The sequence below is a fragment of the Passer montanus genome, unplaced genomic scaffold (assembly GCF_014805655.1).
Source record: "Passer montanus isolate IOZ18808 unplaced genomic scaffold, ASM1480565v1 scaffold2, whole genome shotgun sequence".
NCBI lineage: Eukaryota > Metazoa > Chordata > Aves > Passeriformes > Passeridae > Passer > Passer montanus.
Genome location: NW_024366591.1, coordinates 5,450,609 through 5,473,347, shown reverse-complemented (window position 1 = coordinate 5,473,347; position 22,739 = coordinate 5,450,609). Strand labels below are relative to the sequence as shown.

Genomic DNA, 22,739 nt, shown 5'->3' with positions numbered 1-22,739 from the left:
GGAATTTCTCCTGTATTCTAACCTAAGGTACAGCTCTATTACACTTACTTTGGTACCTCAGATGAATTATATGCAATATAAGAAAAACACATGCAGAAATGTACCACCTGGTGGGTGGGTTCAGATGTCCAGAGAGTATAAAGTACTCCTTGAAAGGACTTACATGGTCTCTTCCTATGAAGGCAATTTTTTGCCTGTACTTGCTGTCAGTTGGTTCTCCTTTGGTACAACATCCAGAGAAGTGCTCTCCTGCCTGAGAATTGCAAAGGGTTTGTTTTCCCCTGGATGAGCAGTGCTGGAAATGGTTCTGCAGCTCTTCTTGTGCAGGAGAATACCCCGTGACACTGCTGAAGTATGAAGATCTTTGCCTGGGCATGCCTTGTTGCTAAATGTAAGATGCCAACATCAAATTCTGGCAGTACCTATCCATTACCAGGAATGACTGAACCTTTAGCTCAGTATTCAGACCTCAACAGTTCCTAACACCTCAAGATCTAAGGGTTCTTAATATTGTCTCCTTTCATGCTACCCTCCATATGCCTTTTGTCCATCCCAGGTAAAGTGACCTCAGCCAGGATCTCCCTTGCATTACTCCCAGTCTGTGTTGTGATTCTTTCCTTCACTTGGGAAACATGTACTTTCCAGCTAAAGCTAAAAATGCAAAGTTATCCTGAACCAAGTTCTTTTAGACCCTTTAGTAAACTGATCAACCACATATCAGAAAGTGAACATTTCTTTCTGTTGGCTTGAAAGGTAACACCAGGAGCATTGAGAAGTTATGCAGGGGTGGTGGGAGCAAGTGCTATGTGGGTAGTGATTTTCCTAAATCACTAATGCTTGGAAGCTCAGGGAGATCCACATGCAAGAGGGGGTGTGTAGCCAGCTCTTCTTCAATAATCAAACAAAAAAAATCCATGCTGGTGTTCAGGTTATGTGAGGGCTACAGCATGTGTTGTGAGGTATATTGTGAGGTTTTGTTGTTTTGTGGTTTTTTTAAGCTTCAGTTCTCCCCTAACCCTAGCATCCCTCTATCCTGCTCTCTTTCCTGTTGTACCTCAGGGGACGTAGTGGTATTGCCATGAAGCTTATTGAAGCATCTGGGAAAAGTTAAGTGCAGTAGCTATGGATAATTTTTTCCCTTCTCATTTAGGCAGAAAATGCTCGCTATGTGGAAATTTGGCTTTGCACTAATTCATATTTTATTCGAATCCTATTCTTCTGGACATCTAGTTGCATTGCTAAAATATACATGACTTAGCCAGATTTGTTAAAGGGATCTTCCTGGCTGCCTGTGGGGCTAAGCACTGACTCTTGGTAGGACACCTTTGTGGAATTTGTTGGTGCTCCTAGCCCACAATGGGCACAGGAGGAGAACAGGTTTTTGGCATCACCATTACTTAGCTTTTATGCAGAGAACTTACTTTTCATAAAAAAATGAGATGAGGATGAACTGGTTAATGCAAAATAATGGCCTTTAGGTTAACAATGACTCAGAACTGATTTGACCCTATATTACAGCCATAATTTTCCATTCACATTTTTCCTGCAGTGTAAATAATGCCTATTGTAAGTCTGTAACTGACTGGAACTGTGCCACTTTTTTCTAACTGAGGACCTGGCACATTATTTTTTTGCAACAATGCGTGTCTTGTATTTTTTTAAATACATAAAATGTGCTAAGTTAATTTTGCAGAGTAGAAGTGTTTTACATTTCTGCTAACTGCTTATTTTGAAATGTGATTTTTACAGCATAAATTTTCAATCTCATTTGAGAATTCTTAAAGGTGAAATTGGGAGAAGTGTGTGAATTTCTTTACTGCAAAGGAGCTGGCTGTCTAGATGCATTTCTTGGGATTGCAGTGCAGTGCACTGGTGAGTTGTGCCAGGTCTGGTATCTGCACATACATACATAGGGGAACCTTTCAAGAGAAGCTGATGTATTTGTAAGATCACCTACAGTGCTGAGATGAGATTCATGAACGCGGTGCCAGTAGCTGCAGGTGGATGAGAGTGTATTTTTATGCGTGCTTCTCAGTCAGCTTCTTGGTACCTTTCACTTGTCCTTCAGATGAGACCAGTGAAGCAATGGCAGTTTGTACCTGCTGAGCATCCAGCCCTGTTTGGATCCACAGATCAAATTTATTCTTCCCTGGAAAGGAGGCCATCTGTGCATTTCTATATTGTCCTTTACAGCACTGCTCAGAGGTGCTGCAGTTTGGTGCCCTCGTATCTGTTAGAGATGCTTATTTTCAAAGCAGACAGTTTTAGCATCTGACAAAAGAGCTCTTAGGGTTTCATCACTAATCCAGTGTAAGGAAAAAAAAAAAAAAAACCAAACCAAAAACTAAAGCCATCCACAAAGCAGTAGGTCTGTGGAGGGAAATACCTCTTTGTTTTTGTAGATGGAGGCTTACATTGCAGATTGACATTCCAGCCATTCATTAAGGCAGGAATTCAGTGCTGCATTCTTGCACAGGAGGGAAGATGCTGAACCAGGCTGGGGAAGTGTAGGACCCCCAAGAAGAGATTATACATTGGGGTGTGCTCCTGTAGCCTGGCTTATTCTTGTGGTTTATGTATATCTCCCAGTAGGCCTGATAATAACCTGGAATCCTCAGGTGTGACATCTGTGCCCTCACAAAATCATCTCTAACCTAATTAACATGACAGATAAAGAGGGGCTTGGGGTGTGGGTAACAAATGGCTTTACTGTAGTGTAAGTGTTCTGTCACACTTTTCCCTTTCAGGAGGTACTATTCAGGAGATGGTTTGGGGGATGTCACTGTGCTTGCTATTGCAATTTTTCCCTCCTGATTGAGGAATAGAATTAATATGTTTCTCTAAATGCCTCTGGGCATAGGATCATTGTTGAAGTAGAAAGGAAAACTGACACTTCAACTTGTTATAACCTCTTAACAAGGTGTCAGCTGAAGACCACAGTGCTGGCAGAGCTGACACAGGCTTTACCCATCACTGGGTACAGTGATGGGCTGTGCCATCAGGACCAGCCCTATGCCATGTGGGGAGTCCATAGTGGAGGGTTTGCCCTGCTGCAGGACTGCCAAAGCCCAGGCAGGGACTGGGTGGTGTGCTCATGTTATCCCGCTCCTGTCGCTTGCTGTGCAATTGATTCCCTAAATGAGCTTTTACTTACTTTTTTTAAAAAAATCTTTATGGAGTGATGCTTACCAGCTTGGCAGCTGATGTGGGACAGAGACAAGCCTAACATGAACAAACCCTTCTCTCACTCACTAGGACTTCTATCAGCCTCTTCCAGGCAGTGTTATCTCATCTTAATGAACCTAGAGAAGGAAGGGCTGGGGCCAGTGTAACCCCCAGCCACCCTATCTTAGACAGAAGCTAAGAGGCAGGTACAAGATGCAATCTCTGTGATTGTAAAAACTCTTCCTTTCCTTGTCAAAACAGCAAAAATAATTTCAATATCATCCTGTGTGCTACAGCACATAAATTGCCCACCTTGCAGAAATTCTAGACAGCCACTTCGGTGGTGCAGTTAAATACTGTTTTGTGTCTGTATGTGATATGTCAAGTAATGTGATAAACAGAAGTATAGGTATATTAAAAGTACAGTTGGAAGCAGTACAATGAAGGAAAGAGCATGGAGACAGAAACAGGACTTTTTTGGGTATTGTCCTTTTTGTATCCAGTGTTACTGCTATTTTACAAGAGGTTTCCTAGTAGGGTGATGTGTGGGCCAGTTCTGGATAGCACCAGATGTGGTTTCTTTAACTTCAGGTGGGAGCTGAAGGAGGTGGTGATAGGAGGTTGTTTTGCTTGCTTGTTTTTTGAAAGCTAGCAAGAAAGAAAGAATTTGTTGTATCTGCCCCTGTAAGGATCTGGAATGCTTTGGAAGGGCTGTGAGGTAGCTCAGAGCCCCCTTCAACACCTACTATAACACTGGCCATGCCAGGCCTGCATCTGCCATAATACAGACATGAGTGCAGGCTCTTATTTGGAAGTCTGGGCTGGTCTTAAGGGGCAGGAGTTTGTTTTGTGAAGGGATCTTTTTTTTTTTTTTTCCCTTCCTTTTTTACTCCTGCTCATTTCATGTTTAAGGAGCATGCTCTTCATCTTGGCACTTGTGTCACCTGTCAAAACACTGTTCTAAGCAAGATCAAAGTGTAGAGGGACTGGTCAGGTGAATGTGCTCAGCTGGCATTGCTACTGCAGCCTGAAACACCTGTCAGGTCTTGTCTTTTATTTTTTTCTTAAGAGACTTGAAGACTCAGGAAAAAAATCTTTCACTGGATGTGTTGTTTGTATTTGATAATTGGTAAGCAGTGTTATGAAACATCAGCTTTGAAAGCAGCACAAACGTCTTTCAAGATGATGTGCCATTCAGGCTGTGTCTTGTTCACTCTCACTAGGTTGGAGAGCAAGTCCTGGTCCTTTAGTGTTTTGAGGCAGGCCAGGTTTCCCTTCCTTTAATTCATCTTTTCTCCATATGAAAGAAGTCAGGTGTGAGCAGGATGCACCAGACCTTCTGAGAAAGGCATTTGTGTTTGGTCCTCTTGTTTCTCACCCTTTCAGAGGATCCCCTTCACATGCAGAGGATGAAACCTGTCAAGTACCCAGTTCTATTTACTTACTTTTGCCATGCTGGACCATGGTGCTACATGATGGCAGAATACAAGCTTGGGTAGGACTTGGTCATTTAATAATAATGAAAAAACAGAATCTGGTAAGCTGACAGTACAATTAGCTGGGTAATATGATGCTTCTCTTTTTTGTAAATGGCTTCTTGATTATAAAGCAGGAATTCTGCATTTCTGGTTAAGATGTTTGGGAACCTTTAGCTCAGTTCTCTTGAAGGGGTGAATGACCTTCCTTCCATGCTGTCTGGAGTAGCACATGTACTTAAGAGTAGTCTTCTTTTTTTTCTTTTTTTTTTTTTTTTCACTGCCCTGTCTATTTCCTGGTCAGCAAATGTATTGTTTGGAAATAACTTGTAGAGTAACCTAAATGTTTAATGACTAAACATTTCCAATTATTTTATGTTGAATTCCTTTTTTCTTATCTTTCAGATAATGAATATGTTTTTATAGACCTGGAGCAGAAGCTTAGCAAATACTTTTCAAAGGAATGGAAGAAAGAGACCACCAAAGTAAGAGAGGTGTTTAACTTTGGAAGCCGCTGCTTTTTTGTTGGACTGCACAGTGAAATGAAAACTCTTAAACTAAGGTCCATCAAGCATTTTTTGAAGATGGTTTGCAGAATACTTTTCAGTAGCAAGATGCAGTGACTTTTGCATAGTTGTACAGTTAGTTAAACCAGCCCCTTATGCAACTTTAGCTGAGCAATAGTAACCACATGGTTGTTGCTTGGCTGCTGCAGAAGTGGAGAAGGTCAGTTGGTCAGTTTTCCATTTGTATTTAGTCTGGATCTTAGTCTGGAGACCTCATTTCCTTAAGCAAAACAGCCTAAAATAACCTTTGGTGAGTTGAATCTGGTGCATGGGAAATGCTGGAGCTGTGACTCTTCCCACAGTATGTGCAAAAGGATGGTGGAGGGAAGAGGAAGGAAATTTTGTTTGAGACGAGTCCTAGTTCTTTAAGGCTATCTAACCCTGACAAGGGAGGGGAAAACTACATGAAATAAAGACAAGCTTATGTCATTGTTTAATACTGTTCATTCAAACATGATAATGCCTGTTTGTGTGTGTCATTAATAGAGGAGCCATAGTCTAGAACAAAGTATAGCATGCAATTGCTTTCAGATATCTTAACTGGATCGTTGTAAAAGTTGTAAATTACTTTTTTTCACCTTGCCTAAGCGTTTTCTTTGCAGAGTAGGCACACTTGCCACTTCTGCTACTTACCAAAGTTTGTAGATAACTAGTGAGGTTTGGGCATTTTTCTTATCCTCAAGCATGTGCTCTGCTTTTCCAAACAAGTGAGAGTTACTTCAGAAATAGACAGAGTCATGTGGAGGGGCTGTCTGTCCAGCCAGTGAGCGCTGCCCAAAGCAGGTGTTTCTAGTCACCTCAGGATAGGGTATGCTTTGAGATCTCTCTGTGATTGGATTCTTGCTACACTTTCCTGGTCAGGATATGTGTTGAACCTCTGATGTGATGCAAATCACAAAAGACTTAATGATTTGCCATTTGCAGTACTACAGTCTGAGATGAGTTAGCCTGTTGGACTGGATTAGTTGACAAAGATTTAATTCCTATTAAGAGGTTTCAGGTGGAAAGCCCAGTCCAGCTGATCAAATAGGGTGACTATGAACAGATAAAATAGGGTGACTATGAACAACTTCCAGAAATAAAATGGAGATGTTTGCATGGTCGAGAAGCTGCATCAGGTGTGGAGGGCATGCCATGTACCTTGTCCCAGTGAGATGGATCTGACCAGCAAAGCCTTGTAATTGCCTGTGGAGCAAAGTTACCTGTGTGAACATGAAAGTGGCAAAGTAGGAAAGATGAGAGAATGAGCTAGTAAGATGTTCCTTTCTTCGTTTTCCCTTTGTTCTTTTTTTTTTCTCCTGTTGAAACAAGCCTTTAAGTTGGAAAGATAGGCTGTGGCTAAAACAACAGGCCTCATGCTGGCTTTCTTCTAACAGCACTCCTCAGTGTGAAGCAGACACTACTACTGCATTTTGCTCTATGGCTACAGGAATGTGTGAATAGCTAACCAGGAGGCCTGCCAAACAACAAGCATGTAGCTGATACAAGGCTGGTGCTCCTGAGCCCCAGGCAGTGACTGCTGAACAGGGCAGCATGTGTGTCCATGCTGGGTGATGTGGTGTGGTGCGGTGCAGGGATGGATGGTTGCTCCTAGGAGTGCCCTGGAAATGCCATGTCCGTGCCAGTGTGGCACACTGCACTGCTGCCTTGCCTGGCGCTTTGAGGGAGGCTGGGTTAAACTTGCTGCGTTCAGCACGAATGTGTTTGTGGTGCTGCCAGGTGCTGAGCTAGGTAATTCTGGGCCAGCCTGGGTGTCCCCAGGCTACACTGGGAGTCTTACACCAGCTCATCCCTCCTATCCAAAAATCTTCTGCTCTTCGTAGGAGATTTTGTCATTCAACCTGTCTGATTGTTTTGTGATGCCTCATTGTCATAAGCCTCCAAGACAGTCCGACTCCCTCCTAAAACTTGCTAAGAGTAGAAAATGAAAAGCAGTATGGGGAGTGAATTTCAAAGGAGAGAACATTACCAGATAGGTAACAGGAATTTTGGATGCTGATCATAATTTAACTCATCTTCTGTCTTTGCTTTAGGGAACAGAGAAATTCAGCCCTCCATTTGTTGCGTTCTTTAGAGTACAATACTACGTAGAAAATGGAAGAGTAATAGGGTAAGTGCTCTTCTGTGGTAATTACTGGGTTTTGAATTATTCAGTGTGTTCTTAAAAAGAAGGAAAAATAATGTTCCTTTGTTAAGCTCGTCTCTGTGAACTCATTGAAATAAGCTTTAAAAATCTGCTTGAATTTTTTTAAGACCTTCACAGATATTCTCACTCAGCTATGAATGTTTTCTGCCTGAATCATACTCCATATCCCTAGGAAAATTATGGCTGCTTTTCCATCCGTGTTGAAAGTGCAGGTTGAATGACGACATTATCAAAACATGATTAGCACTCTTTTGCTTGTGTCTTTTGGTTGTATAAAAGGCACCGAATGAATATACCAAAACCAGTTATTTATACTCCAAAGCACATGTTTTGGATCTGTTTTTTGTATTTGAGCAGTGCTCTGTGCAGTCTACTCCTGGAAATGGACTTTCATACATGGACAATAGAAATTACTTGATAAGTTAAAGTTTTTCATTTGTAGTCCATTCACTTTGAATATGGGCTGCACTCAAAACAGCACCACCCTCACCCATGGTACAGAACAAAGGATGAGGTAGTTAAAAATTAACAACTGACAGAGTTAATTTGCATCAATGCTTCTGGTGTGGCTTGGTGCCTGGGGGAAGTCGAGAGCTGGTATCATTTAGATGGATTAAAATCTTTACAAAATTTTTGGCATTCATTCTTGTCTTGAGCAAAGCATGTGGTTTTCTGTGTTTTCTCTCTCCATAGTCTTGCATTTTTGGATAGTGGAGACTCTTATGGAGTCTGTCTGGCTGATAAGTGATTTTTGTTTAGTTTTGTCTTTTTTGTACATACCATTCTTCCACTCCCGAGTTACGTATCCTCCACCATCACAGGCATATTTCTCTTGTAGTAATAGTTTAATTGGAGAGGTTTGTAGAGCCATGCAGAGATAGTTATCTGGCCCCTTCAAACTATACTTGCACACTTTTACAAGCAGACTGTAGTGTCCGGCACCTCATCTACATACACATGTCAGCAGCCTGCTTACCATGATCTCTGGGGGCAGGGTGTGTGGGTTATCAAAGCTATGCCATAGTTATTCCTTATCAGACAATCCCTGTTTAGCAGCTTGAGGAAGAAGACAAAAACAAGCCCAGGGCTCCGGTGTCTTTTGATCTACCTTGCTGGGAATTGGCTGTTAAAAACTATCATGAGCCTAAGGCAAGGTGAAACAAAAAGCAGTGCCAAGTTTAGAGGGAAAAGGAGGACAGGTGTGCAAGAAACAGGACTGGGAGTCCAAGGGAGTTGACTCTCCTGGCTGCTACAGGCTTTTCAGGGAAACAGAAATGCTTGATTGTAGTCAGTCTTCAAAACAGGTGTGATGTGATTTTTCTTTCATCTGCCTTCTGCCCTAACTTCTTAGATCTCACGCTCCTCAAGGTAGAAGCTACCATTTCTCGTGTTTGTACAACACTTAGTGGGAGAAGACCTTGATCTTGGTTTGGTGCTCCTTACACACACAGTTGTATCAGGGTGGCATTGGATCACATCAGACATGTCAAAGTTTAATCCCTCTTCTCAGCAGGATGATGTTTTTGAGGGGCCTTATCTGAACTTTGTTCTTGGAGTAAATTTGCCTTTGTCTTGCAGCGATAAGGTGGCACGGCAGCTCTACTACTGCCATCTCAAAGAGCAAGTACTTATGTCTCATTGCAACCACAAAGAAGAAATCTACTTCTTGCTGGCTGCCTACAGCTTACAGGCAGACTTGGGCAACTACAGAGAGAAGTTCCATGCTGGCAAATATTTTGAACCTCAGGCTTATTTCCCACAATGGGTAAGTTTGGGGGGATCCTTTCTGTCAACAGATCATGCATGTAGCAGGAGCTATGCTGAGGTGGTACCTAATTGCAGCCATACAATTTCCCCATCTCCTGCTGTAACGATTAGGCAGATGGGTAGAGTATCACCCTGAAGGTCCCTCAGGAGAAATCTCTTGTCTTTCCACTGGATGTAGGTGCATGTTCCTGGGCTCACTCATCAGTGAGGTGGGTGGTACATCCTTCCTTGGTGATGGCCTGTATTGGTGTCACATGAATAACTCTGACAGTGCAGATGTCTTTGTTTAATTCTTCTATGGCTTAAAGAGTTGTGTGTTTCCAGTGGTACATCAGCACGATCTGCACAACCCAAGCTCTCCAGAAAACCTCAGGGCTGCAAAGCCAAGTCTATTTCCCTTTGTTCTCCTCTCTGTAATGCTTGCCTCAGGAATGGATAGATCCAAACTCTACGGGGTAATACTGCTGTGCAGTGCCTCTGGTGCTTGCTTTGTCATTAAACTCTGCCTCAAGTGCAGTAAGAGGAAAGAGAAAGAGTTTGCATGTTTGTTTATAAGCATTGTGTGTGTGACTTGTGCCCTTCAGGACTTATAACCAAGAATTGATTTAGTTGTCAAATGAAGGCAAATTAGCTAAGGCTTTGTTAGTTGACTGCTTGTCCCAGGCAAACTGCATCTCCCCTGTAAGATGGCCCTGTCCTCTGCTTTGGGGAGAACGTTCAGATTAGTGACAGGACTTGTCTTGAAGCCCAATAGTCTCTTTTATGCACAAATCCTAGCCTGTTTGCTTTGCTGTGCCATAGTGGGCCTTTCTCCAGACAACAGACCCTCATCCCATGCCATTCCTTGTTACGGGGCACCTGTCAGGAGGTAGCTAACAAAGCGCTGGCAATAGTGTGTCTTGTGTGCTGTTTCTGAGGCAGTTAAAAAGTTTATTCCAGACTGTTGCTCACCTGTGCTGAGCCACCACCCCAAGCAAGTATGTGGTTGATTTATTACATCATTACAAACAACAAAATCTGGCAGGCATGGGGACGCTTCTCTCCCTGCCCCTGGGGAGATAGTGAGCAATCTCCCCCTCCAACACAATCACTTCCTTCAACACATGCTTCATATCATTTGGCCAAGGGCTGCCCTAAGTCTTGTGCCAGTGAGGAGAGGCACTGCTGCCCTGGTCTGACCTACCCAGCTTTGAACGTGGAGCTGGCACATCTCTTTCTGCTGACACTGCACAGCTGATGGCATCAATATTTTTCTCCACCAAGGCCAGCCTTCCTCATGGGAGGGCAACCAATCTGGCAGGGCATGCAGAGGTGTTGGCAAAGAGAGTAAGCAAGGGCTTTAATATTAAATGTAAGTGGCAACTAGGTGGTGATGGGCTCTGGTTGGTTTCAGCCAGGACAGGTTGTTTCTGCCAGTATGTTCTCAGGTACCTGGTGCAATCTAGTTTTAAATGCCCCTGGTGGTGGGGGATGTTGGGAAGTGAATTCAGCCAATCATCCCTTTACCTGTCACAGCCACTCACAGCCTGAACGGAACCAGTTCAGTATGGGAGAGAGCTGAACTGCCCAGTAGCCTTGTACGGAGAGGGCATGTGGGCAAACGTGGGAACTGGACACTTGCAGGGCAGGAGCAAAAGGTCCATGGCAGGTTTTTCCTACTGCTTAGTGAAGCCACGTGCCTGCCAACCACTCCTAATAGATAAAAAAATACCTTGAGATAGTGTTATCCATCCCTTTGAGAATAGAAATGCTAAATAAGCCTAATGTGTAGTTTCTGGTCTTAAAAGGAAAACTTAGTATTTCTGCCTCTTCAGAGATGTTGCTGCTGATTGTGCTGGCATGCAGAGAAGTATTTGTTATCTGCCCATAAACATTTATGGATGCCAAGAGTTAGGAAAACTAATTCCAATACTTAAAAGGAAAACTAATTCCAATACGTGACCTCTGTAGTCTTGGTCTGTTACAGTTTTGTCACTAGGATCTGTTTGGAGACATCACTGTCACCTGGGGTGCTTTAAATGCTTATCCTCCAGGGAGGCAGAGGCAAACACAGACCAACATCTTGAGGGAATGTATGAACCTCCTCCACCTCCAGCCACTGCTTTGCTGTTGATCACAGCTGCCTCTCATGGGGATTGCTGAAGAGTTGCTGACCTGTTTGTTTTCTTTGCGGTTTAGATAATTGCAAAGAGGGGGAGCGACTACATCTTGAAACATGCCCCAGAGATGCACCGAGAACAGCAAGGGCTGAGCGCTAAGGAAGCGGTGCTGAAGTTCATTAAGGAGTCCTGCCTGCTGGAAGATGTGCCCGTCCACTTCTACAGGCTGCAGAAGGTTAAACAAAGAGCTTCTTATTTTGAACTTCTCTCCCATCATTAACTGCGTGCACCATGGCATTTTTCTCTTTCTGTTTGTTTGAGGGACAGTTGCCTCTGATTCAGAGAGGCCAAACAAATCTAAAATGCTCAGCCAAATGAGGGCTGTCCCTACAAACAAATACATTGCCAATATACAGATGTAGCTGGAATTTGGTTTTGTTCCTCAGCCAAGAAACTGGCCACAGGAATGGCAAAACTTCATATTTGTCCCTGCCTGTCAGTAGAATTGCACCAGGGAAATCAATGAAGCCTCTTTTTTTACTTGTTGTAGTTCATTGAAATAATGACAAAAGGTTAGCCAGCTTTCACACAAATGTCATGTAACAACTGAAGGTAACACTGAGTCATGCCAACTTTCAAATCCCGTTCCTTCTCCAACCCTGCCAGATTGGTTGGCGTTTTTAAGCTGTCTGCTTTTCTTGGTAGTTTTGGATTCCTATATCGTTGCGTGTTAGACTCCTTACCCAAACCTGCTTAAACAGAACGTGCTTCATTTTCACATGCTAAGTGTTTAGATCTAGAAATGGGACTAATGAGAAGTTTTCTGTTCCACTTAGGTGAGTGAAACCTGCCTATGCAATTAGGAATGGCTTGGGCTTTTTTTTCAAATGGAGATGCATTCCTTGTCAGACTCATAATTAAACTTTTTGGGGTTTTGTGCTCAGTGGGAATTATGTCTGGGAAGTATACATGTCCTTTGAACATATCTAACAGCTCTAGTTACTGAAGAAACTTGCATTTTCTAGACAAAATAAGTTTTGATCAGTAGTCCAGGCTTAGTTGCTTGCAAATCAAAGATGTTCGCCTACCTTCTGTTCTCTGTTTTGATTCTTAGTGCTGTTAGTGATGCAGTCATGAGAGAGTTAGTTACATTCGAATGCCATAAGAAATCCAGCTGGCAGTACATTGGTTGCTCTTAATATTTGAATTCCTGGTTGACTAGAATTTAGGCATCATGTACCATGTGTTGTTTGATCCTTAATAGAGTCTTATTTCTGCCGTGCGACACAGTTATCTAATCTCATTTTGTGGTGAGAGATGCTCTTCCTAGGTGATGTTTGGGTCACAGATCGCCTGAGCAAGTGCAGAGGAGTTGGTGAAGGTGTTGGTGGGCTGGTTGCCCTGAGATTTCAAAAGCAGGCACTTTTGTCTTAACACCGTCCTCATGGCTTCTGCTGAGGTTGGGAGCTAAAGAAAATACAACACACCCCCTGTCTCTCATTCAGACCAGTACTGATTTACAAAGCTCTTTATCCTTAGGAGGCAGAAAATATTTCTTATTATTTCTTAATATGTCTTACTTTGAGCTGAAGACAGGGATGGTACCATGGACAAAGGGTGGGGTAATGCGATGGCATAAGGCTTGTATCTTGCAAGCCAGATGTGGAGAGACATAAATAAAGATGAGTTGTGACATAAAGTTTAAACTTTGTGAGCCCGTACATTTTTACCTCCAAATTTTCTTTCTGCTTTTCCTCCTAACAAAAAAAATGCATATGTTCCCCTCCCTAACTCTGTTGTGTTAGGAGAGGCTGAAAGAATTAGAATATAATATTTTTGGTCTTCAAGCAAAAGAACATGAATAGAGACTAAGTATGTCATACCAAGATGCAGCAGGAGTTAAAAGACAGTATTTCAACCCAGGTAATAAAACTCGTGTAAAACCACCTACTCCCAACACCAAGATTGAATGTTAGAATGAAAGTCGCAATAACTGGCATGTTAATCATCCATGTTAATCATGCCCATAACGGGCATGATTAGCTCCCGCCCCAGCTAAAAGCTACCTCAGATCTAGCAAATCCCTGGATGGGAATAGCAGAGAGAGGGAGGGCAAGGAGAGGGGAATGGGTTCCCCTTCTGTTTTGGGCCCTCTGTCACCTGGAGGGCAAGAGTGGTGCATGTTCATGGGGACAGCAGAGACAGCACGTGATAAGGAGAGAGATTACAAGGTACCTCTGAGAACAGTAATTGTCCATATTCTCAAATCACTAAAGCTAAAGGATTCCCTGTCCAGGGCAGCTAGGACGTATGCTGGTGAAATGCCTCAGCCTCCCAGCATGAGAAGATTTTAGGTATAGGTTAGGTATAGGTATTTCAGAGGTCAACAAGGCCAGGTGCACTTTACAAACATAATAAAAACCAAATGAGCTGATGGCATCTGTGTGATGAGGAGTCCTGCTACCACTCTTGCAGTAGGTGCCAGAACAAGAGCATGGCCTTTGTAGATTAACCTTTGACTCTTCTGTTCTTTTAGGATAAGAAGGAGGATCGACCGACAGTTATCCTGGGCCTGACCCTGAGAGGAATGCACATCTATCAGGTAACAGACTGCTGTGAAAGCCTTCTGGTGTAGCAGTAACTCTGCCCAGTTCCCTGTCCTCCCCCCTCATCGCGGCTCCTCTGCCTCCCCTGCAAACCCTGGGCTCCACATATCTCAAATTCTTGGTTGTTTGCAAATTCTTTGCACGTCACTGATTCCACCCTGTACCTGCCAATCCCTGTGTCACTCTGAGTTTGATGTGTTGCAGGAGGTGAATCACGTTCGCCAGCTCCTCTATGACTTTCCCTGGTCACACATCGGGAAGCTGGCCTTTCTGGTAAGTATGATGGAATGGAAGCCATTTGCCAGTGGCTGCCAACCTGGGATATGGCAAAGCTGTTGGCCTGCCAGTGCTGCTGCATCAGGTCCTGTCACTTGCACACATGAGACCACCACTGTCTCTGGTAACTGTGTGGCTGAAAATGTGCTCTTGCTTATTTCTTTCACATATTTCCTCTTTGTGCAGGGGAAAAAATTTGAAATCCAGCCAGATGGTTTGCCCTCTGCACGGAAACTGGTTTACTACACGGGTTGCCCCTTCAGGTCACGCCATTTGCTGCAGCTACTCAGCAACAGCCACCGGCTTTTTCTGAATATTCAACCAGTTTTGAAGCAGATCCAAAAACTGGAGGAGGCTGAAGGTATGTTAGGGAACACGCAAGTGAGTTTAGTAAGAGGAAGAGTACAGTGCCTTAGTCTCTTCTGTTGTTTCATGGTGCCTACTCTCATCTAATTAATGGTGTTTCTGTATTATCGGGGAGCCAGCGATAGAAGCAGAGGTGTTAGGTTCATTTCAAGTCCATTCCTAAGAAGTATTTGTGGCTCCCACATTGTTGACTGTGATTGGAAAGTGTGGTTTGTGTGAGAGCAGTAGAGGGATATCTTCTGTCAAGTGGTTTGTCTTTCCCTTCAGTGGGGTTACAGCAGCGGCCTTGAGCTGTGTGGGTGTGACTAGTGGCACATGCCAGTCACCTGTAGAAAGGCTCCCTGATCAAGGGCAAAAAGCCCTTGGTTGTTTTGTGTCCGTTACAGGGATTTCTCAACTACCCTCAGCACATACAAGCCATGGGAGAAATAATAAATCATTACTAAATACCAGCCACAGGAATCTTGTTCTTAGTTGACTTCATGTAGTGGTGGGTATTTCAAGAGCCAATCAGTGCATCTGATTTTAAAGATTGAGCACCAAATTTCACGAAGTAATTCCCTTTTTTTTTTTGCTTTTTTTTTAACTTTGTTGTTATTGACCTTCACTTGGAAACCTACTGTTTCTGTATCATTAACTGCCTCTACCTGCCTGTTCTAATTTAGGAGATGCTGATTGTACTGCAAGTATGAGTAATTCTTTTGCAACCACATGAGCATCCATCTATTGAGCAAACAAAATACAAAGCTGTCCCTGTATTTGTTCAGTAGCTGCTGCAGTTGTTTTTTGTTGTTGGCTGATGCCAACAGAACTTCCTGAATATATTTTGTTACCCTTCCTTAAAGTTCTCACTAGTTTCTCCCTCAGAGAAGAAGCGCTACCGGGAGTCCTATATCAGTGACACTCTAGACATGGACCTGGACCCATGTGACAAGAACTCCCATGGCAGCGGGAGCAGCGGGGGCAGCCGCAGCGATAACCGCCTCTCACGCCAGTCCACCGGGAGTCATGGCAGCTCCCACACCTCAGGCATTGAGGCTGACTCCAGGCACCGTGTGTCTGTGGAAATGTCTGTGGATGAGCCCTTCAGCACTGACCACGTGCATAGGAAAAAGAAATCCTGTAGCTCAACCATCAGCTATGGTAGCTCCAGCATTGACAGTGGCAGCAAAGGGCGGACTGAAGATGACACTCAGGATGATGGTAAAGAATTTGGACATGTGGAGCGACTTCTAAGCCTTTTGTCTTCTCCTGCAGGAGGGCAGGGAGTAAGAGACTGTACAGCAGCTTGGAGCCCAAGTGTAATGCTAACCATTCTCCTGCTGCTCTCTTCCTCCTAGAGCTTGAACTGGCAGTAGATGAGCCAGAGGAGATGCCTGTAGATGAGCCTTTAGAGGGAGACCAGTTAGTGGAGGCCACTGTGGGACAATCTGTTGAATCCCTGCCTCTAGATGCTGCTAGCTGCCAAGGTGAGATGGCTTTCTGCTGCTGCTCAATGCTGTTCTTTAAGGCTCTAGCAACAGGCATAATCTGAGAGTTCTACAAAAACCTCTTATCTCCTTCTAAACAGCTGCCAGTGCTATTTACTGCCTACTGCAACAGGATTTGCAGGCAGCTCATTTAGAGTTTATAGGCCAGCATTCTGTATTGTATGTACAGTGCTGCTCTCCTCTGTGCTCCTCAAAGTCTCCCTTCTCTAAAGTGCCAAGCTTATATTCAGTTAATGACAAAAAGATAATTGAGGTAAACCTTTTGTAGGGAAGGAATATGTTTTAATTTCTTGTATGCCACAAAACAGCCAAGGGGCTCAACCACAGAATAATGGGATGGTCGCAGAAATTATTAGGTAAAGTTTTGTGGCTTGTGATACAGGGACAACCAGGCAACAGGGCTGTGCAGGATCTGTCTGGCCTTAATATATACAACCTTAATAGGAAAGCAAGACGGGTGAAAATGGGACAAGTTGGCAAGAAACTGTTTCCTTGAAAGTTTTCAAATGTTCATCTTTAGGGACAAAAATGAGTGCTTTTAAGCAAAACTCCTGGAGCGTTGAGGGTGCTTAATGATTTATATTTGTCTTAAGAGGATAATACTGTTTCAATGTGGCCTGTGAGAACAACATCCCTTTTCTATTGCCCAGAAAACCTCAAACTTGCACTGCTTTTTACTTTCTGCTTCTCCTTTGCAGCTATAAATCAGGAATCTCTGTCTGTGGTGCAAGTCACACTAATCAAAATGAGAGGCCAAAGTGTGGAATCCCTTCACCAGGTAAGGGAGAGGTTGCTCAGCAGAAGCAACCTGTGTGTGGGCATTGAACCAAGGTCTAGTGTAATGGAGGCAGCTGTAAATCAGAACACCTGGATTAGTTTGGATTTGACTGATTCTTACATGGTATAATCAAAACCAGCTGCTGGTCAGCTACTGCTCTCAGGAATAGGATAAGAGCAGCATTTTGGCTCAGAATAGTATAGAAAGGTTTGGAGCAATTAGTAGGGAGATCTTGCAAGCCAGTTATTATCTACTTTAGTCTTCTGGATGGACATGGAAAATCAACCACTTCAAAATTTTCAATGCAATACAGAGCAAAGACCATCTATGAAGTTTGGATGTGAGTTGCAAACTTGATCATCTTGAAACCAGAAGTAGCTTACATCAGAGCAAAACCAGATGCTCAAGCTCTAGTTGTTATATCAATTGTGTGAATATAATCTGTGTTTACTGAAGTCTTTGTTGTCAAGGTTTTCTTTTCACCAAACACTTGAGAAAGGAAAGCTGTATATGGTAAAGAAGAAGAAGATATATTTGGAAGAAGCTTATTAAAATGTCTTTTTAGGACTTCTTTTCAAAGTGTAGCTGTACCCACTGGGGTAGAAATATGTTTTTTTAAAAAAACCCAACCAAACAAAACAAAAACCACAAAAAAGCACCTCTACCCTTTCTTCCCTCTTAATCCAAAATTACCTTATCTGCTGAGAGAATTCTAAAACTCTTAACAGGGATTCCAATCAGTTCTTAGGACTTTGTTTTTAATTTTCCATGTTTCTTTCTTGACCCAGTCAAGAATTATAAGAAATTTTCATTTACCAGCAAAATAGTCCATAAAGTGCTGTAGGGGATTTGAACAAATCTTGGTTATTTTTTCCAAAGCTAAAGACCATACAGTACAAATCATAATGTTTGAGTGGAAGACTTAAGAGCTCATGGCTGAAAGTGGGCATCTTGCTTAAAGCTGTAGTGTTTTTAAAGTTACCGCTGTTACCATGCGTACGCTGTTAAATTATCATGGGGCATCTGTTTTATAAAAATGGTTCTGCTCAACACAGGACTGTCTATATGATTGCAGAGACCTGGCTGCCACTTCAGTGCATCACATCACCAAGTGGTGGCTCCTTAGAAAACTATCAAAATATTCCTTACAAGGCCATGTAACTAATGCTGCAGGGTTTCCTTAGCCTTGACCAGCCAGTGCAACATATTCCTGTTTCTGGGAGTACAGCTGAGCCAGCACAGCATTTCCTCACGGTAGTTTTTTCATTCCCCTCCCGTGGCAATGAGAGAAATTATACTGGGAGTAAATTTTCTGTGGTGCAAGTAGAAGTGTCTTGGTTTCAAAATTATATTCTTGAAATTAGCCTTAATATAAGCATATAAAAGGTGATTATTAAAGAGGCAGAGTGAGAAAAATATACAAGTGTTGAAGCTGGAAATACTCTCAAGTGGTCAATAATTCTTTCACAGAAGCTTGTGTAGCAAGATGGTGCCTCTGGGAATTACTGCTGATTTGTTGCTACTCTTTATGGAACAGTGTTATGTAGATGAAACTGTTTGTGGCAATTACTGGACACTGTATCCCATTAGTTTGCATGGTTGCCTTCTGAACCTTCCTTTCAGCTCATTAGACTTAATGTATTCAAGCACTTGGGGTAGTTTTTTGTTAAGTGCATTTTGTCCATTTGAGGACAGCTGCTTGGTCTGCCAAGAAGTGTGAGGTCATTTGGGTGTCAGTATCTGTCAAGTGTTTCACCCATTGTACAGGACACTTGAGGACACAGGGCACACAGATCAGGATCCAGCTCAACATGGCATGGTGGCTTAATGCACTTGTAATTTCTGAATTGTTCACAGCTCCTTGTTTAAGCCAACATCCTTCAAAAGGCTGGTGGGGCTCTTTTGAAAGTGGGGAAGAACAATTTTGAGAAACTTCCAGCATGCATAGCCAGCATCCTTAGGCTGTGTCTGAGCTCATTGTTTTTATTTGTGTGTGTCTTGCTGAACTGGCAGGTCAGATCGCCCAAAAGCCGGAGCTCCATGGACCAGCACAGCCAGAGTTTGGATGACATCCGTTTGTACAAGCGCCAGCACCCATCACTAAGTACCACGCTGTCTTCAGACATGTCCCACAGCTACACCTTCGGCTGCAGCCTCGAGGATAAGCTGTCTGTCTATGGCTGCGTGTATTCCACAGCGGACTGCAAAACCAAGTCTGCCCTTTACGGGAAGCGATCCATGAACTGCCTCTCCTTGGATCTTCTGGGAGAGGACCAGCTCCCAGAGGAGTTTGTGGTGTAATGAGATTGGAGCTCTTCCATACCAGGAAACAGCTCATCATGGCAATATATACCTCATTAACGTGTGTTAGGTCACTCTGGTTCTTGCAGGAGATGGTGAGCGGCTTTGTTATTCAGTTCCGTATCAGTAAGTGGCATCACTTCTGCAGACCTGGCTACTGGGCAAATCAGCTAGAGTGTAGCACTAAACACTGGCATTGGTAGTGTCTGTCTGAGCAGAATGTGGAAGTAGCCTGCACCCTTGGCAGGGACACAACCAGCATAAAAACCAAAAAACAGTGGACCAAAACTGACAGTGAGCTAGTAAAGCAAACTTTGTCTAAATGGATTAATCAGAAATTTAAAGTTTGTCATGTTCTTGCCTTTCTCTTGTGGTCCATCTTTCTTAGTTTTAGTGTACAGATAGTTTGTCTTCAGTTTGTGTTGCTGCAACATTGCCAACAGCTGTCAGGCCAGGATATATTCTTAGCACATTTAGAGGGCTGTGTATGGAAGTGTCTGGCCTGTTTCAGTTGTAATGAACACAAGTTGCTTATTCACTGCACTGGGAGCAAGACCTGCTCTGCAAGGAGTTTCTTCTTTTGTTGTTGTTATTTTGTTGTAAGCATCCAGCCAAATACAATATGTGGTCTTTTTTTTTTCTTTATTGCAACAAATGGAACTGTCAGCTGTCTCCTACTGCTGTGATGCAGATTGGCATTATATCCTTGGAGATAGGGAGGAGGTAAAGCAAATTACTTGGCTGCTTCTGAGAGGATAAAGGGCAAGAGCATTAATTGACAGGCTTTTGAAGAGAGGAGTGTGACTGGAGAATTTGTCCAGGCATGATCACCCCTTACTTTGATTCATACTTTAATGCTGTTCTTTTATTTGTTTTTAATAAATCTATTCCTTAGATTTTTTTCCCTCTGCTTAGGAGGCAAGTAAGGACTGGAGAAAGTCACTTTGCAAGGACAGACAGAGTGACTGTGTCCTACTTAGTCATGGATAGGTCATGCAAATATGTGTGTGTGGTGCTGCAGGGCTGATGATGGTACAGGTGTAGGGTGTTTGTGTGCCAGACCGAGGGTACTTGTTTTGGTGATTTTGAGAGTGGTGGATCTGGCTGTGCTGGCTCTCATTAGGGAAATAATCATAATTATGCTGTTTGATTCAAGCATTTGGTGTTGAAAATATCCTGCTACCTTGTTACATGCAAATAAGTGTGTTTGGTTTCCTCCCCTCATCAATTCCCAGCATTGGGAAGCTTGTACTTGAAGGCCCAGCTTTGTGCCCAGTTTTTGACAGCCATCTAGGTGTGTTCTGGCAAACTCTAGAAGGAAAGAAATAGTGGTTGGGGAAGTGTGTGTTGTGCAGTGTTGATCATCAAAAGCTGAACACAGCCTAATTCAGGAAAGGAAGGAAGCCAGACTATGGCAAGGAAGGTTTGAGCTGCTGCTTTGATGGTGGGCATGCAAGCTCAGTAGTTATCTGGTAAATTGCATTCCCTTAAGTCATTAAAGTAGCAAATCCTTGAAGGCCATCATCTTGCTACTTCTGTGTGAATGCCATGTAGAGACAGGCCATGCAAGTGCCTCTGCATTTGCTGAAGTGGGACCAACTGCTTTACAGCCTCTGAGATGAATCCAGACCAAACCCAAACTGTGTGCACTGTAGACATGACTTAATGGACTGTTCCCTCTTTGATCACACTGTTCTTTCTTGTTGTGATGAACAATTAGGAAGTGTGTGTTTACTGTAGCCTCTTTTCTGTTGTTCTAAACAAAGCCAAAATGCCTTTGCAAAGTACTTGAGGTATGTTTACTGCATCCAAAATAAATTCTTCTAAATGGATGTAAATGGGTAAAGGAGATCTGGTTGGCTGCTCTTAAACAGTCCAGTCAAACCTCCCTCTGTCAGTCACTCCCTGTTACCTGGGTTCTGTTTAGCCATAAGCCACAGGAGATGGACATGGCCAGGATCCAGGAAGGCCAGTGGCTGTACGAAAGGAAACAGCCTTGCAGCAATGCAGGAGCCTTGCTCTTGCAGCCACCACGGAGCTGGAGGGATGGTTTTTAATTCTACTGTGCCTGTCCATAAAAAATGTGGGGGGAGTTCTGGAGTTGAGGCCCCCACTAACCTGTTGCTCTCCTACCCATGTAGATGCACAGTTACTTGTGGTTCTGGGAATGGTTGTTAACAGGAAAAAAAGGTCAAAATTCAGTGAGTATAGTTGTTTGGAAATGGGTCATAAAATGCATGTGCACCAAGTGCACACTTCTCTCAAAGACAATCACATCCTTATCTGCTTCAGCCTAACCACATCACAGAAGTGTTTATTGCCACCAGGCAGTTTGCTGTTCTGGTTTTGCAGTTAGCAGGCATCCAAAGGATTTGGTGGTGCTGTAATCCTGCTGCCGCTGGTTACAAAATGCACCAATGACTGAAAACAGCATAACTGACTCTTGCATTTAATCCACTGCCTTGTACATTCCTGAGGAGTTCTTTTATTTATTCATGGCTGGTAGGGAAGGCAAATTCTACAGGTCTTACCATCTTCTCTCTGTCGTCTGTGCGGCTCCCTCCAGTACTGTAAATGACATATGCATATGAGGGGGAGACCAGACACTTTGTGTATAGACTGAGAATGAATCAATATTTTATGAGCACTGTGAATATCTATTATGAAACTTTTGTATTTGTATTTTAAAAAATCCACCTGTTTCTGCTAGTAATACATTTATTTTTTATTTGGATTTAGAAGATCTCTTATTTTTGAGTTTGATAGTTTGGTAGATATTAGCGTGTAAGCATTTATCAGCTGATGTTAGGAACTAGCTACCAATATTTGTACATATTTGTAAAATACTCATGTTATAATCACTCTATTTTAATGGTAAAAGTTTCTCCTTTCCATGAAAGGATTTTTTGTTTAAAATAAAACATAAATAATTATATATACACCTGCAATAAAGTATGGCTAGAAAAAAGGTAAGCTCTGTAGCTGGTTTTGTGTCCAAGGAGGACTGTGTCTTCCATTTGAGATGGGTTGTAGAAATTAATTTGCTGTCAAACTAATCCATATGAGCTCAGCTTGTGATGACAAACCCAGAGGCACTGCACTCACTGGAAGAGCTCCTGTTCCTCCTTGCTATTCTCAGTAGCACAATGCCAAAGTGCCTTTGTCAGGTATTAGGAACACAGCTGAGCAGGCTGGAGTCAGTGGGACACTCAAGGGGTTTGAATCTGACTGAAGAGACAAGTTGGTGGTGGAGACAAGTTGCTCTTGGTGGTTAGTCAAGAAAACCAAGCATGTGAACTCCCAGGGAGGTGGAGGGATTCTGTCAGCATCCTCCGGGTGCTGCATCCAAGGACAGCTGCCAGCCAACAGGATGCAAAGTGCTGCTGAAGAGCACTCCACCAAAGTCACCTAACCCGCTGGCCTGGAGTCTGGCATGGAAAAAGGAAAGGTTTCTTTTCTTGGGTCATAAGTCTATGAAGGAGTGCTGCAGGACTATCTGGATCTCTTCTTGAAGAAGCTGGCTCACTGGGAGCCTCTTTCAATTTTTTTTTTTTTCTCTGTAAGAAATTTAGTTTTTATGTACTTTGATATTGTAGTGTTTCCCCTATTCTTAAGATTTCCTTTCTTGTACTTTATATTTTGTTTCCAGTATACAAATTTTCAAGGACTTTAGAAACTCATCCAACTTTGGCTTGGGGATGCTG

The 22,739-nt window shown here is 43.0% G+C and overlaps 1 protein-coding gene across 5 annotated transcripts in view; it reads left to right on the top strand.

Moving 5' to 3' along the window:
* FRMD1 (FERM domain containing 1) overlaps window positions 1-22,008 on the top strand; it is a 40,861-nt gene extending 18,853 nt beyond the window's left edge. For 2 of the 5 annotated variants that reach the window (XM_039707671.1, XM_039707672.1), the window contains exons 4-14: window positions 5,046-5,125; window positions 7,240-7,316; window positions 8,931-9,117; window positions 11,298-11,453; window positions 13,755-13,820; window positions 14,029-14,097; window positions 14,287-14,461; window positions 15,322-15,669; window positions 15,807-15,935; window positions 16,655-16,734; window positions 18,748-22,008. In XM_039707671.1, coding sequence (XP_039563605.1) covers window positions 5,046-5,125; window positions 7,240-7,316; window positions 8,931-9,117; window positions 11,298-11,453; window positions 13,755-13,820; window positions 14,029-14,097; window positions 14,287-14,461; window positions 15,322-15,669; window positions 15,807-15,935; window positions 16,655-16,734; window positions 18,748-19,035 — 1,655 coding nt within the window. In that variant the 3' untranslated portion in view covers window positions 19,036-22,008. The remainder of the gene's footprint in view (window positions 1-5,045; window positions 5,126-7,239; window positions 7,317-8,930; window positions 9,118-11,297; window positions 11,454-13,754; window positions 13,821-14,028; window positions 14,098-14,286; window positions 14,462-15,321; window positions 15,670-15,806; window positions 15,936-16,654; window positions 16,735-18,747) is intronic. The other 3 variants (XM_039707673.1, XM_039707675.1, XM_039707674.1) reach the window with 3 other exon arrangements.
* Window positions 22,009-22,739: the final 731 nt, after the last annotated feature.